Below are 16,019 nucleotides of genomic sequence, written 5' to 3' on the forward strand. Positions count from 1 at the left end.
TTCTCTACTGCGACTGTATAAAATAGTTCCCTCCTGACTTGTGGTGTTTTATACTCAGCTAAGATTTACCAGTCTTTAATAGTCTTCTAAATTTCCGACAGCATTTTAAGTAGCATCATTTTTTTTCTGGTAAATAAATATTTTTCTTTATTGCGATGCGTTTTCTTTATGGTTGCTACTTAAAACGTTTAAACGTAGGCTATGGCCCTTTATTTCGGTAATTTATAAAAAGGATAAAGATTAAAAAAATATATATATATAAATAAAATAAAAAAACGGACAAACACCACTTCCGGTTTGTAGCTACGTTGCATTTATTTGGCAATATCGCCACCGTGTGGGTTTACTGTGAACTACAATAATAAATTGCTCCATGCTGCAGTCGGCTGTTGGGCCTTTTGACCATCACTACGACATAATGATCTACAGTCAGGTCCATAATTATTTGGACAGCTTTCATCCTGCTGCTCTTGTAAGCAAGACAAGACTTCACTAGAATAAATACAGAGGGTTTATCACAAGATGCAAACCATTGGTTAGCCTTAAAAATGGAAGGCCAGATTAGAGTTTGTCAAAAACCATCTAAAAAGCCTGTACAGTTGTGGAACAGCATACTATGGACAGATAAAACAAAGATCAACTACCAGAATGATGGCAAGACAAGAGAAGGGAGAAGGGAAGGAACTGCTCATGATCCAAAGCACACCACCTCATCAGTGAAGCATGGTGGAGGTACTGTTATGTCATGGCCATGTATGGCTGCCAGTGGAACTGGTTCTCTTGTATTTATTGATGATGTGACTGCTGACAAGAGCAGCAGGATGAAAGCTGAAGTGTTTGGGGCTACATTATCTTCTCAGATTCAACCAAATGCTTCAAAACTCATTGGACGATGCTTCACAGTGCAGTTGGACATTGACCTGAAGCATATTGCAAAAGCAACCAAAGACATTTTTAAGGCAAAGAAGTGGAATGTTCTGCAATGGTCAAGTCATATCATCTGACCTGAATCCAACTGAACATGCGTTTCTCTTGCTGAAGCCAAAATTGAGGGCAAAACACCCAAAACACAAGCAGGAAGTGCAGACGGCTACAGTAAAGGGCTGGCAGAGCATCACCAGGGAAGAAACCCAGCATCTGATGATGCCTATGTGTCCAACACTTCAGGCAGTCATTGACTGTAAAGGATTTGCAACCAAGTATTAAAACTGACTGTTTAACTGATGATTATGTTAGTTTGTCCAAATACTTATGAGCCCTTAAAGTTGGGGGACTGTGTGAAGAAATGGTTGTAATTCCTACACAGTTCATACTACATTTTTGAAAAAAGCCTTAAATGAAAGCTGAGAGTCTGCACTTTAAGCAGGTATTCATTGTTTCATTTAAAACCCATTGTGGTGGTGTACAGAGCCAAAATGACGACAACTGTATCATTGTCCAAATAATTATGGACCTGACTGTATGTGATACATGAATTTTATTCATGGCTACAGGGAAGCGCTCATGGAAGTTTTACTTTTTGTATTTGACTTTGCACTGTCTATACTCTGGTATAACAATGATAAATGTATCTTTTTAAATATCAGTGGGTTGGATCAGTGGATCAGTGGATTGTGGGAACAAGCGCATATTTGGATGATAATCTCTTGCACTCCACTGTTTGGGTCAACAGGGAGGAAAGGGAAATGAATTACAAGAGTTTCAGTATGGTTTATCTTTCTCCAACCAAAAGCTACAGGTAAAGTGCCAGCAGAGGGAGACATGTTGCACAGTCTGTGTCTCACTGCAGCTGCTCAGTAGGGTGAAGTCAGGTAATTTGCAGCCTTAGGTAAAATGGGACAAGAAAGTTTTATATCTCCTGCTCTTTAAATATAAGCAGCCAATCAGTGGTCCCAGAACTTGCAAGGCAGGCTATGTTGTGGCGTGTTGATTTTTGCTTTTTAGTTATAAGAGTACTGCAGGGAAAACAGTAATGGAACAACAAGGTTTGAAGGTCCAAAGTTTCTAAATTATTTGACTTGGAAACACATTTTCTTGTAGAAATATATCAGTGAAGTAACAAAGTGACACTCAAGATAGTCTTCAGACTTTAATGTGGTTTCACACTTCACATTATCAAAACCGGACTGAAACAAACTTGAAATGATCTTTAGTACACTTGTTACTTTGTTTGCAGAAACATTGATAAGGGTTTCCTGAACAATCAAGACAAAGTGCTGTAGTTTGAATTAATAGTTGATGTAGAAAATGTGTGTGAAAGTAAATTTCTGGGTGTGATACTGAATCACGAAATCAGCTGGAAGCATCGAATAAGTCACATTCAATCAAAGCTGGCAAGGAGCACTGCAGTTATGGAAAAATCAAGACACATACTGGACCATAAATTACTATACACCATCCACTGCTCACCCATTTTACCGCATCTTAATTGATGTGTGGAGGTCTGGGGTAACAGCAATTTATATACAATACACGTTACAAAAAACGCCATTAGGATTGTACATGATGTTGGATACAGGGAGTATACGGACACACTGTTTTTAAAATCACATGTATTGAAATTTGGGGACTTGGTTAAATTGAAAAGAGTATATTATGTAAATAGTCTACTCTAGTCAGACGAGGAGTTAAAGGGAAGCACAACTGTAGAGCACTTTAAAAAGATGGACAGACAGTATTTTTCAGTGGTATACAGACAAAGAGGGGTGATGCTGAAAGGCTGGTTTATTTATTTATCTGGGCTTGGTTGGGATAGGGTTTGTACATCCTCCTGAGGTCCGAACATTTGTTTGGTCTACATTTTTAATTTCTCCTAGCTATTTGGGATCAGTAGGACCCAATAAATATAAAAACTAAACATTGTCAACAATATTTAAGTCCCAATGTCTTAAAATGAGTACATCGTAATCAACAGTGTCTTAGCTTGTTACTGTTGCTAAAATTGGTCAAATTTGTTACCAAAGCAAACTACAAACATGATTTACCATTAACAAACAAGTTTCAACCATAAAATGTGATCAGGTTTTGGACTTTGTCCATTTTTTTGGTGGGATCGGCTGCAGACTGACTTGGCAGCGATGGCTGCCATCTTGTTTTTACATGGATTAGTGTATTGTGCTCTTACTACCACTAGATGGCACAAAAAGTGTCCACAAACGAGGACAGCGGATTAAGTTAAGTAGAATTAAGGCCCAATCCCATTTCTACCCCTTAATCTTCCACTTGGTATTGAGTGCCCTCGTTTGTGAGATAACCCTTGATGAGGGAAGTGAGAAATATTAGGGTAGAGATCTTTCCCGAAGAAATGAGACACCACATCATGCAAATCGGCGTGGCCGACATGCAGGCATACGTCACGTGTAGTAGCAAGTAGCGACGCAAGATACCGGTAGTCATTCAGGTTTGAAAATGCCAGCTCCAGCGCTTGTGTTGTGGCGTGTGCTATGTTTATTCTTCTCCGTCTGATGACTCAACAGAGAAGAAATGCTGAAAACGGGAAGCACCTACGACGTCTTCTAGTTCTGATCGATTTTGTTTAAATATTTTGACACTGTGTTCAACCGAGTTGCTGATGAGTTAAGCTAGTCCAGCTATCTGTTGTTTGTATAGCCTACGTCCCGATCGTACAGTAACAATTTGTTTTCCAAAACTTGCCGAAGTTGCTGACTTTGCAAGGTGTTCTGGGAAATTTCATCCTCCACTTGGATGTAAGTGTGGGCCGAGGCTCCCTTGGAATCTAGGGTGGGTTTTAAGTGTTGGAGACCTTCCACTACCTCAGTTCTGTTTTGGGACACCACTAGCCTAAACGTGAATGCGCACAACCAAGTGCAAGTGGGTATTTCTAGGGGAAGTGTGGGTGTTGGGACAGGTTGAGTAAACCCAAAATGTGATGTCCTCATATGAGGGCACAGGGTCTAAGGAGGATATTTAATATCTAAAACTGAGATACTTGTTGACAATTTCGATTTTTGAGACATGAATACTGAGAAGGGGGAAGGATTATATAAGTGTACGGTTCTTCCTACTACTTTTTGAGCATGTTTTGTTTTTATTTTGCTCAAAATGAAGTCATTCATTCGTTCATTCAATGAGGCAGTATGGTAGGTGACATGTGTATGTATTGTATCATATGTATGTATCCCCCACACTAGAGGGGACCCGAAAGTTAAACAGATTTATCGATATGACACTTTCTAAACACACTTTTATCAGGTTTTTAAAAAGCATAAATAACAGAGTGAAGCAATTATAATCCAAAAATCCCACACCAGCCATTCATATCTTTCTCAGTATTTTCTTTATTTTTATTGGTTAAAATCAAACACAACAAAAACATACATTTGTACACAACCTTTTTTGTCTTAAATCTTACCTTGCTTTTTTCGACAGATTTCACAAAGGAACATCACACGTTTCTACGTCTACATAGTTGTACAGTTTAAAGTATATATGTGCATATATACTTTGATAATTTGGTCACATTTTTTGTTGCTGTATTTTTTTCTTATAGTTAGTATTATTATCCCAAAATAAAAACATCTCCTTACCCTGAAAGCAACGTAAAATATGAGGCGTGGATGACCTCACCATATATCTTATCACAATAACACTCAACAGAACATAGATCTTCTTTCTTTAGTCTTTTCTTTTTTTATACAGAACTAGCATAATGCCCTAAAATAAAGCATAATCTTTTTTCCAAACACTCTAATATACTGAATTATAGATTTACATATATTTATAGAGAGATAGATATACTTTATTCTTTAAGAAAATGGAGCATGTTCATAAATACTCAGGATGTTCGTGGTTGCCTCATCAGATTTGTTGAAATAAAATGGGAAAAAGATAAATTACCTGTAGTTTATCAGTGTGGTAGGTTGTCTGTAGGCCTGCTGATGTGAAACGTTTTTACTTTGGATGCGCTATAATGTCGACAAATGCTAATTTTGTTCGGGGTTTCTGCGTGCTTGGGGACAAAAACAATTTTATCGGCTGTATTTTTGCTCTAAAGATGCTGAGAGAGAACTGTGATATGCTGCATGTTGGGTGTTATGTTGCCCTGTGTTCGTTGGATTTTGCTTGGCAGTCAGCACTAAGGCAACAATCGAGGAAAGAAAAAGCGGGTTCTTAAGGGAAATAAGAAAAGACACACTGTCCCACACCCACACATAAAAACAAAAACCCAATGGAGACCTTTCGACCCACGCACAAACACAGTCCTGTGTTACAACTGAGGGGATTAGTTGCCAGATATGCCACTGTTGCTTGTTTGTCTATGCTGAGATCCTGTAATGCACCTCTAAGGAATTTCGTCAGCAGAAACTTGTGTTGTATGTTAAAAATCTGTATGTCCTGTGCTTGCATGTGTGTGTTTTTCGTGTGTCTGTGTGTGTTTCAACTAACACTGATCGTTTTGCTTACTGACAGCAGACCTCAGAGGATGAAGGCAATGTGGTCACAAGCATCGATCTGCTACAGAGTGACCGTTTCTGCAAACCTTTGACCTCCCGATTCATCCCACACTCCTTTTATGCCCCTAAATTGTTCCTGACATCTTTAACTGCACCAAGTGACTCTCTACATCCCAATACCTTTTCCCATGGATACCCTGAACCCCTTGCTCTTGTTCTACCGCAGACTCACACCTAATTGACATCTTGTCCAAAAATCTGGAAAGTTGCCCACAGTTTCTGACTCAGAGATGAATATAGCTTTATATGGAAATCAGCCCGATAACCGACATGTCACAGGCATGAAATCCACCAACTTTTCCTCCCAGCTAAGTGCTTTCATTTTTGCACGCATGCTCGCACTAAAAGTCATTATGTCAAAACTGACCCAATTTGAGTTCATATAGCACTAATGCAATAATGTCTCCAGTCTACGCAGTACCCTTGCATTAAAAAAAATCACAATGGGTTGTTCTCATTCAGTATTGGTGTTAGCTTTTTTGAATCTTACATGTGACTAATTGTTATCAATTATTTTGCAGTTTTGAGTGTTCTTTGCTGATTGTTTTGTACACTTTAAGCTACAGTAGGTAAGTTTTATAGAAAAAAACGTTTTGCCATATTTGCTGAAACTGTCACTATATCCTGATTGTAGCGAATGAGACAGATAATTTGTGGGCCATTAGTGCTTCTAATGGCATTTGCAAGAATCAACTGCCCCGAATGAAAACAACCAATCAGAGCCCAGCTTGAGCTTCACTGGAGTTCTGCAGCATGTGCACGAGCTGTGATTGACACTGAGTTAGAGAGTCCTCCTGGCTCTGATTGGTTGTTTTTCGTTCAGGCACGGTGGATTCTTGCAAATGCAAAGCAGAAGCATTCGGAGGAGGCAGAGGAACGTGTTTTTTTCCCCCACGGATTAACGTCTCATGTACTCCTATCAGGATGTGGTGACAGTTTCAGCAAATATAACAAGTTATTTTTTAGAAAAGTTACCCAATGCAGCTTTAACAACCAATTTGTGACAGATTTAAGGTAAAATTTAAATAAACAGTGCATCCCAAAATCAAAAATACATATTTTTCCCGTTACCTGTAGTGCTGTTTATCAATCCAGATTGTTTTGGTGTGAGATATCGACCATAGAGATGTCTGCCTTGTCTCAAATATAATAAGACTAGATAGCACTTGTCATTTGGTGCTCACAGAGCGAAAAAGCACATCTGACAAACTCAGCAGTAATGTCTCTCTCCAGAAATAATGATGCTGTTACTCAGGATAAACTACAAAACCATGTAGGAACTATTTTCTTTCTACCAAACTACAACCACCACCTGTATCACTGCACAGAAGGAAGTGTGCATCTACTCATGCGTGAGCAGCTCATGTTAGTGACAGCTCCAGATGTAAATGTAAGACAGCTACCTGTTTAAGCCAGTGGGAGGTGCTATCATGCTGTCTATTTCGCAGCAAGCGTGGTAGTTCACACTGTTTGTCCCCAGCAGGGCACCGTAGCTTTGAGATTTTGCTTAGGACGCAATGTTTTTCAAATTTTATTTTCTCTTGCCCTGCAAGGTTGATGATTTTGTTGAGGATGTGATGCCAGCAACAGAGATGTTATTGAGTGTTACTGTGAGATAAACCGCAGTCAAGGTCTCAACCACAATCCCAAATCCTGCGTCTACTGCCTCCTTCTCTCCACAAGACACTCCACTGCAACTATGAAGAAAAAAATCACAACGCAGAGTCCAGCAGAGGTGTAGAGGGAGTCTGGCGACGAGTGTGCAGAGGCAGCGGGTTTTAACGTTAATGGAGTCCTGCTCAGCTGAACTACAATGTAAAAAGAATTTTTGACTTTGGGGTGGTTGTTGTGTCTAACACTGGGCCAAAACAACCCATTGGTACTGGTATTGCGTCTGTGCTATATTAACCAAACTGTAATATTTTTTAGTGTGACAGAAACTACACAAATCCTGCTCTAAATTAGGAACTATGGGCAACTTCACAAGGTCTTCCCCCCCTATTATATTTCTCAGTAGTCCTGACGTTGGTAGCCTCCGGTGCCATCAAAGGCCCCGTCGCTGTTGGCCTGGCCCCCTCCTCCTGGGCTCTCCAGGTCGTCCCCACCGAAGGAGGTGTAAGGGGCTCCGGCTGCGTCCTGGCTGGGGTCTGTGTAGTCCTGGGAGAAGAGGGCTGAGTCGGCCCCTAGCTTGTACCTCTGGTAGCCCAGGAAGGACTGGCCCGCCTTGGGGACGGAGGGATTGGAGATGGAAGCCGACAGGAAGGCAAAGAGGATAAATAGATGGGGGAAAGGTGTGGCGAAATGGATAGATGTAGAAGCAGAGATGCAGAAGTGTTAGAGCAGGGGTTTGGGGAGGAGAAAGAGAGAGAAGGAAACATTGATTAGTTGGCTTGGAAAGCTTATGAAGCTTATTAGGTAGTTTGAGTGAGTCATTTAGTCAGTCAGAGCAAGTTAGTTCTATAGGCAGCGCTGCAAAAAGGCTATTTATCCATTGTTCAGCTCCATAATGAGAAACACCACCTCAGCGCCACTCAAGTCCACAGCGGCATAGAGACCAAGCAATTAAACTGTGTCTGCGTGCATTATTAAACAGCTGAGGCCCTGCACTGTAAAACACCACAAGACTCATTTTTGTCGATAACTACAGATGTTTCAAGGCAACAGTGGACCAAAGCCAACGATACAATGGGCACACAGAACAAACACAGACACTCACAGAAAGAGAGAGAGAACACCACAGAGGGAGTTGAGCTGATGTAAGCTCTCAGTGCTGGGAAGTTTCACGAGGGTTTTATTTACTGGTGTGTCTCAAATCGATAAGATGTTGCAGACAGATCGAATCTGGTTGAACAGTTTTGACTCTTTCAGTCTGATACACCACTCTGTCACGGGCCCATCGAAGATTTTGTCGGGTTGGGTGATTGCATAATATGAAACAAGTCAATAAACCTTTAGAGAAATTGTTACTTCTTGATAAAATAAAAACACAATTTACAGACAGAACCCTAAAAATTCACATTTTTTTGTTTTTTGTTAAAATGGATGTGGGACATGTTAATATAGTAGTCATGTAATAAAACTTATTTATGGCCCAGTTACATGCACCAGTCTATAAAATTCTAATGCAATAAAACCGTTTGATACTTCAATTTAATTAAAAACAGTCCAATCAAACTGTGAAGTAAATCTCAAAAAGCTATAAAAAAAACAACTAATCTACCTATAAAACTTAATGAAACAGTCAAAGAGGGAAAAACAATGAGATTCACATCGAAAAACTTTGATATGCAACACTGGAGAAATGAAAGGAATAGTCTGACATTTTGGGAAATACATGTCTCCACTTTAAAGCTGAGCATTAGATGAGAAGATTTAATGTCTGTCTCTTCAACACGAGTAAGAATAAAACCACACTGAGTTCTCAGTAACCTTACCAAAAAGGCCTTAAAAAAGTTTTCATACCATGCTTGCATTTTATTTGAGACTTTTTATTCCTAAAGTATTACACAGTTTGTCACTGCACAGCCTTTAGCAGTAACTTGTGTTGTAAATGTGAGATGTTTGTGTTGCACGTCAGAAACAAGACAGTGAATTTGGTGACACATGGAAACTACAACGGTTGGTCAAATTTGCCGAAAAGTTGTCGGAAATTGCAAGGTCGTGCAGAATTCACAGGGATTGATTGAATTTACATTAAGGGCCGTTTCATAGTCGAGGCAAAGGCACGCAGATGCAAATGCCTTGGGACGCATCGAGACGCATTGGCCACCATGAAGTGCTTGCATCTCAAAATGTGTTGTCCATTTTTTTTAAAATTTGCGACGCGTGTAATACCATGCGTTGCCAGCGGGGGTGATAATGCAAGTGACGTACTTGAAATTAACCACTTTTTGTTATTCACAGAAGGAGCAGGTATGAAATATGACAGTTCTAGTGCCCTGCACTCTAATAAAATAGCAGTACTAGCTAGCTACAGCAGTACCAGCTAGCCAGAATGTACCGGTGACTCTGTTACCCCCTATTGCGTGAGCGATGTATTGCATTTCAAGTGTCGCCCGTGTCGCTTGCGTTCAATGTGTTGACTATGAAAGGAAGTGCTCTGCTCGCGTCGCTTGTGTGCGTTGCGTGCATCGACTTTGAAATGGCCCTGACTCTTGTGATCACAGTATTGCAACATCCGGGAGGGGCCAATGCAGACTGAAAGCAGGAGACTCAGTTAATAAGTGTATTCCCCAAAATGTAAAACTATTCTTTTAAGGACTGAGGAGAAGATTTTGAATGTAGCTTTATCAAAAAGCAAAAGAAATACAAAACCTTTACAGTTTTAAGCAACGTATTGACAAAACAAGTCAGTTTAAAAAAAAAAGTGAAATCACATAACTGAACTGTTACATATAAAAACTGTCCCCTATAGCAAAAGGTTAAAGCACCAATGTCTCTGTAGACCACCATGTTAATGATGAGAAGAAGTGGTGCTCTGTTCTATAAATTGAGACTGCACTTGAAAGGCTCCAGGTTTGGGGATAAAGCTACAGCTGGGCAGATTCTGTGCCTGTGTTACAGTACACCCAGCTACTTCAGCAATGCACCACTGACCTGCCAGCTCTGAATATAAAGTAAAAAAAACTGAACAACCACATGGTCACATTTTAAAACATACTGCTTGTCTGTAATGTCTGACGTCTTGTTTTAATTCAAATTTCAAACAGACTCCTCCATGAATTTGTAATGTAAGATTTTGGTCGGGAGCATTTTAAAATTCCAGTGGGCAGGGAGCTTTCATTCCAGAACGGATTACAGGAATTTAAGTGGGTGTTAAAGGCCAAAAATCTCAGCATTTGGCGATGTAATTGTTGAGTCATGCATATTGATCAACAATTGAATCAACCCACCTGCGCACACATTATCATCACATTGTGCTTGGGTCAGAAAATAAACTATGGTAGGAAAAAACATCAAGCAACATCTTACTGGCGTCAATGATGGTACAACTTTCATGTGACTAGGTGCCTTTAAACAAGCGCAGCCACAGCTGAGTAATAAAAGTGTGTAGGACCAACTGTGGAGGGTTAAGGCAGCAGGGAGAGAAGACAGAGCAGAGTCAGACAAAAGGTTGATGGGGCTGAGGGGGGAAAAGCTTGGTGTACTCCTCTTCAAACGACACATTCTTTAACTTCTCCATAGAGAAGAGAGTCTGAGCACCCTGTTGGAACAACATCTTATGAGATCACTTGTACACATACAAATTAACATGACCACACATATCCAAACACTAACCAAAAAGAAAATGGAGGAACAGCAGGCATTCACATTTTCAATAGCTCATCAAAAAGAACACAAGGGTGATCCACAATCTAAGGTGTTCAGTGTCTTCTTAGGACATCCATCACCACCTAACGGCAGGTGTTTTGTTGTGTAGTGTTATACGAAGCACCAATGAGGTGTGGAGGCCCTTACCCAGGTGAAGATGGAGAAGAAGGAGAAGGTGATGGCTGCCCGGGCAGCGTCTCCTCCCTCCCTCAGTGGGTTGTCCTCATGTTTGGTCACCTGCCACTGGTTTGCCAAGAAACAGAAACCCACAAACCACATGAAGGACCAGAACGCTGGGAAGAGAGACAGATACATAAACAGTGTTAAAATAATGCTATACACCTATCAGCTTAAACATTAAAACCACCTACAAGTGACGTGAATAACCCTGTTCACCTTATTACAATACAATGTTCTGCTGGGAAACCTGCTGGGTCCTGGCATTCATGTAGATGCCACTCGACATGCACCACACCCTTGCGGACTACATACCCCACCCACCTTATGGCAAGAGCACTCCCTGATGGCAGTGGCAGCAGGACAATGCACCATGCCACAAAACAGTTCAAGAATGGCTTGATAATAACAAAGAGCTCAAGGCCTCTATCTATCCTCCAAATTCTCCAGACCCCAATCCGATTGAGCATCTTTGGGACGTGCCAATATCCCACCTCACAACCCACAGGACTCAAAAGATCTGCCACCAGCTCCCTCGGTCCAAACACCCCAGGGCACCCCCATGGGTGCTGTGTCAGTGCCTAGACAGGTCAGAGCCAAGTCCAATCCATGGTGGGGCCTCTGACCTGTTGAGGTGGTATAATTTAGATTTAAAGTAAGTCAAATACTTAGATACATTGGCATCAGGAAGGTAGGCTAAAACAGCTAAACTGCTATAGTTGGAGGTCCAGAGTGTGAAATTAAACTGTATATTATTAGTATAACAATGATGAGGACTGTGGAGGCAGTTGTGAATCTGTTGAAAACAAAAAGGGACCAAGGATTGATCCTTGTGGAATTCCACATGTAAAATGAGAAGATAAACAGCAGCAACCCCAAAACCAGATTAGGTTCTATCCTGCTGGCCAGTTGTTGCAACTAGAGGAGGACCAAGATATTAAGGGGATTCAAACATCACCCAGTCACATCTACTGCTGCTAAATGTGTGGTCACTGAGGAGACAAAAGCTAGAATGTAATCAGAAACATGACTGTGGTCTGATCAGGACACATGTACCAGCTGTCCTCTTCTTAAAGTAAGGGTTTAAAGCATTTCATATTACAACACAGAGGTAGTGGGAGAAAGAGAGACAGAAAGTGTGTGAGTGATGAAAATGGGGAAGGAAAATCTTGTCTGTGACAGAACCGGCCTCATTAAGCGACTCAACACTTGACTATCTTGTCATCATGTCTGAGTTCACTGCAGAGGCAGTGCAGCAGGAGAGGAGAGGAAGCCGCTGAGGAGACACCAAAACATAATGTCTCAGAGGCTTGTTAGCACCAGAAGAGTCCTCCTCTCCTTATTATCCCACTCACACCTCCTCTCCCTTTGTTGTGATGATAACCTAATTACCAATCTCTGAAATGTCATTTCTTTATAGACTGAAAAGAGGGCTCATTTTCTCTGAGGGTGGGGTACTTTGGGACTTTTTATCAGCTGAGAAAATCGGTCTAGGAGAAAGAGATTAAATGTCGGAACCTTATAGCTGACTCACAAGATAAGCACCTTGACCCCGACCCCAGTACATGCAGTCTGGTAGCACAAGAGTAGAAATGTACGAGTTGAAAAGAGGACAATCCTGGCACTCAGCATGTATGCTAAGTCAACTTCCTATACAAAGTATGGCAACAGCAGCAATAACATCAGCTAGACTTGTTTCTTTAGAGCGGATTTAATGATAAAAATCACAAGCTGCTCTTTCCAATTTTCCCAAACCTGCTTTTAGTACTGTATCTTTTTATTGTTAAACTCATTAATGAGGAACAATTTTCTCACATCATTAATCAATCCATCAAATCAACACATTCTCACTCATTCTTTTAGCCTCTTTTAGTCTCTTCTGTGTCTGTGAATTTGCTGTAATGGTTGTCATGACAGCTGGATAAGCTAATCGTGTTGTGGGTCCCAAGAGGTAGGCTGTGGGGAACCCTCCCAGCATGCCCCAGGGCAGTTAACGTAAGGATATGTGTTGATTTATCTGAGCTTCTTATGCTTCAAACAAAGTGCCTGTCAGATAAAGAAATGACTGATCAGATTTGGTATGTGTTAAATTGTGGGTCAAGAAAAATCTTTTTCTGTAAATCATGGCAGTCATGTCCTTGGGTGCTACAGCAAAAAGAAAAAATTAAAAAGGATAGCTGCGTTGGTGGGACATGTGCTCTCTGATTGCCTTGTACTAATTTATTTTATTAGGTTTTAAGTGTTATTGCCTCACAAGCTGTTGAGCACTTTATGAATCTGTTTTCAAAGAGCTATTCAACTTGAATTTATTTGTTCCAGGTTCATTTGTATCAACTGCCTTGCACACGGTCTTTAAACTCCTGTTCATGCATCTGTCTCTGCCTTAATGCTATGCAGTCAATGTTTCCTCTTGCTTTTAAGAAGCTTCACTCTTCTGTAGAGAGTGTGTGGGAAGTGGATTTAGGAAGAAAAAGAGGAGGACTAATTGAAACCAAAATTATCAAATGAATCTTTATCAGAACTAAATGAAGCTAAATGAAGTATGAATGCATAATGGCTTTACCTGACACCCCGACATCAGCCAGCACTGCCTTCTTACGGTCTTTGACGCTGCTGATTTGGGGAAAGTAGACGTCCAGAGCCAGGAAGGCCATGCAGCAGAGGAAGGCCATGGAGCCCATGAAGACGCCATAATTACAGGCGTTCTGGTTGCGGTTGAAGATGCAGTACTCTTCCACTTCGTCGGGGCGGTTGATGTAGCCCTCGTTGGCGATGCAGCCGAAGATCACGATGGAGAAGAGCTGAAGAGGTGAAAAGAAGGGACGAAACTGTGAGAAAAGTACTAAGGCAACCCCCTGTAGCTCTAAAGGTACGGTCAGGACATTGATAAACAGGATACAATTTAAAGATACCTGGTAAAAGAGAGCTGTCTTTTATTATTTACATAATCACTCTTAAAAGGGAAAACACACACTGGTGGTGTATGGCGTGCCAAAAGACCAATGCCAACTGTTTTAAGCTCACGTACTAATGGTGTCTTCACACTCATCTGGATACACCACTGTTCTTTCCAGCAATGGGAAGGCAGCAACTTCATCATATTTGCTCAAAAATCGGCACAAACTGACCTCCATGCTTTGAATACTTCTTCTGTCTTTTAAGTATTACTGTTGTGCCCAGACATCAATTCACGTGTGACACGAATGACACGACACTTCACAACATGATCTGAGTATTTTGCATAGTAAACCAGATAACACCAAAAGATGAATGACAACAGTTCATGAAAAGGAAGATTTAGGCATTCACGTGGTGTTTCATAGTGTCTGACAATGTATTTACATCTTTAAAGGACAGCAGCCACTCATAATGGAACATCCATGATGAACTTGAAACAGAATCAGGGTTACATCTGCCAGTCATCAAATTGCTTTGTTTTGTCTGACTAACAGTGATATTAAAATGAAGATAAGAAGAAAATTCCCACATCTGAGAGTTTGAAACCGGAAATGTTTTACATTTTTGCTTGAAAGTTACTGAAACAAATAACCTATCAACTATTAAAAGTTACTGACAACTATAAAGCAAATTTTCTTATGACATGAGTCTAAATTTTTAGATGTAATTTTAGATTCTCAGCTTAAGTTTGATAGACGTGAAAAGACTGTGCAAAACTGTTAAAACAAATCTAAATTGCTTTCCCTTAATAAGAAAATATATACCTTTAAGGGCAGCACAGCAGTTCATGCATCCTATGATAATTCCCCATTTATCAGACTGTATAACTGTGTGGGGTCAGGCCAATCGATCGCACACACCCATTAGGTCATTATATAAACAGGTATTGGAAGTAATGGATCAGAAACCTGCTGGATGGCACCACAGCCTAATTCTACAGAAATACAATATATTGAGTTTTGACAGTTTTAAAATTAATGTTAAAGTGTCTGAACAACCTTGCACCAGACATAGTCAGTAAACTGGTAAACTGGCATCTACTTAAGACTAATTGACTTATCATTTCAACTTTAATAAAGACCTTTTGGAAAATATTGCTGAAAAAAGTAAAGCATAAATAAAAAAAACTTCAAATGACAAATATTACTTCAGCGACCAGTAGGGTTGGGTCGGTATGAGAAAAAACAAAACGGTCCAGTTGTTGTGAAAAACGGCATCAAGTCGGTAATACTGGATTTTCGCCACTTGGGGGCGCAGTTGACTCATTTAAAATAAAAAACGACTATAGGACAACAGAGTGACAGTAACACATTGTTTCTTTTATTCCATACAAATAAATTTGCAGGTTTAGCTTACTCAATCAGTGCCTCCTTCATCTGGCTCAAAGCCAAAGTGTTGCCATATTGGAGCATTCTTTGATTTTTTTGAGACTAAACTGTCCGCCATTATCGACTCCCCGTCACTGTTAAACAAATTCCAGGCTACAGTAGAGGCCTCGGCGCATGCGCACTCGCACCCCCTAGCTCAGTTTCCTGTAAAAATCCCCGCGAAAAATCCCCGCGATGTGAAAAATACATGCCGAGCAGTCTTTTGTGTGACACTGGTGCACGGTTGTAAAATCTGAGCTTTGCGCGCACAGGGCTTGCGGACAGCCGCTTTTAGTCCGGACGGACCTCCGCAGAGTCCGCTCCGCGTATGTTCATATGCGGTCCAGTCAGTCTCAAAAAAAAAAAAAAACCCGGTCCAAGACAGAATATCGAACCGAATTGGTATCACCGAGAACCGACCCAACCCTAGCGACCAGTGTGTAGGACTTAGTGATGACTAGCCGTGAGGTTGGACATTTTGCTACCCCTCCACTCACCCATCTCTTTCCAAGCATGTCAGAGAACTACAGTGGCCTTTAGGTAACATAAAAATGCGACCCAACCTAGAGGCAGTGCTTAGTTTGTCCGTTCTAAGCTACTGTAGAAACATGGCGGACTCCTTGAAAGAGGACCTGCTCCCTATGTGGATATGAAGGGCTCTTTCTGAGCTAATGAATACATGATTCTTAGCTTAAGATGATTATACATTAATGTAAACATACTTATGTATACT

The 16,019-nt window shown here is 40.8% G+C and overlaps 1 protein-coding gene across 2 annotated transcripts in view; it reads right to left on the minus strand.

The window, feature by feature from the left end:
• Positions 1-4,641: 4,641 nt before the first annotated feature.
• The window catches only part of syngr1b (synaptogyrin 1b), a 41,330-nt gene continuing 29,952 nt past the window's right edge, over positions 4,642-16,019 (minus strand). Inside the window, exons 2-4 of one of the 2 annotated variants that reach the window (XM_033624718.2) lie at positions 13,525-13,762; positions 10,932-11,077; positions 4,642-7,697 (exon numbers count right to left, since the gene is read on the minus strand). In XM_033624718.2, the coding sequence (XP_033480609.1) occupies positions 7,485-7,697; positions 10,932-11,077; positions 13,525-13,762 (597 nt within the window). In that variant the 3' untranslated portion in view covers positions 4,642-7,484. Of the gene's footprint in view, positions 7,698-8,231; positions 10,678-10,931; positions 11,078-13,524; positions 13,763-16,019 lie in introns of those variants that run through there. The other variant, XM_033624720.2, reaches the window with a different exon arrangement.

This window comes from Epinephelus lanceolatus, chromosome 3, assembly GCF_041903045.1.
Source record: "Epinephelus lanceolatus isolate andai-2023 chromosome 3, ASM4190304v1, whole genome shotgun sequence".
Taxonomy (NCBI): domain Eukaryota; kingdom Metazoa; phylum Chordata; class Actinopteri; order Perciformes; family Serranidae; genus Epinephelus; species Epinephelus lanceolatus.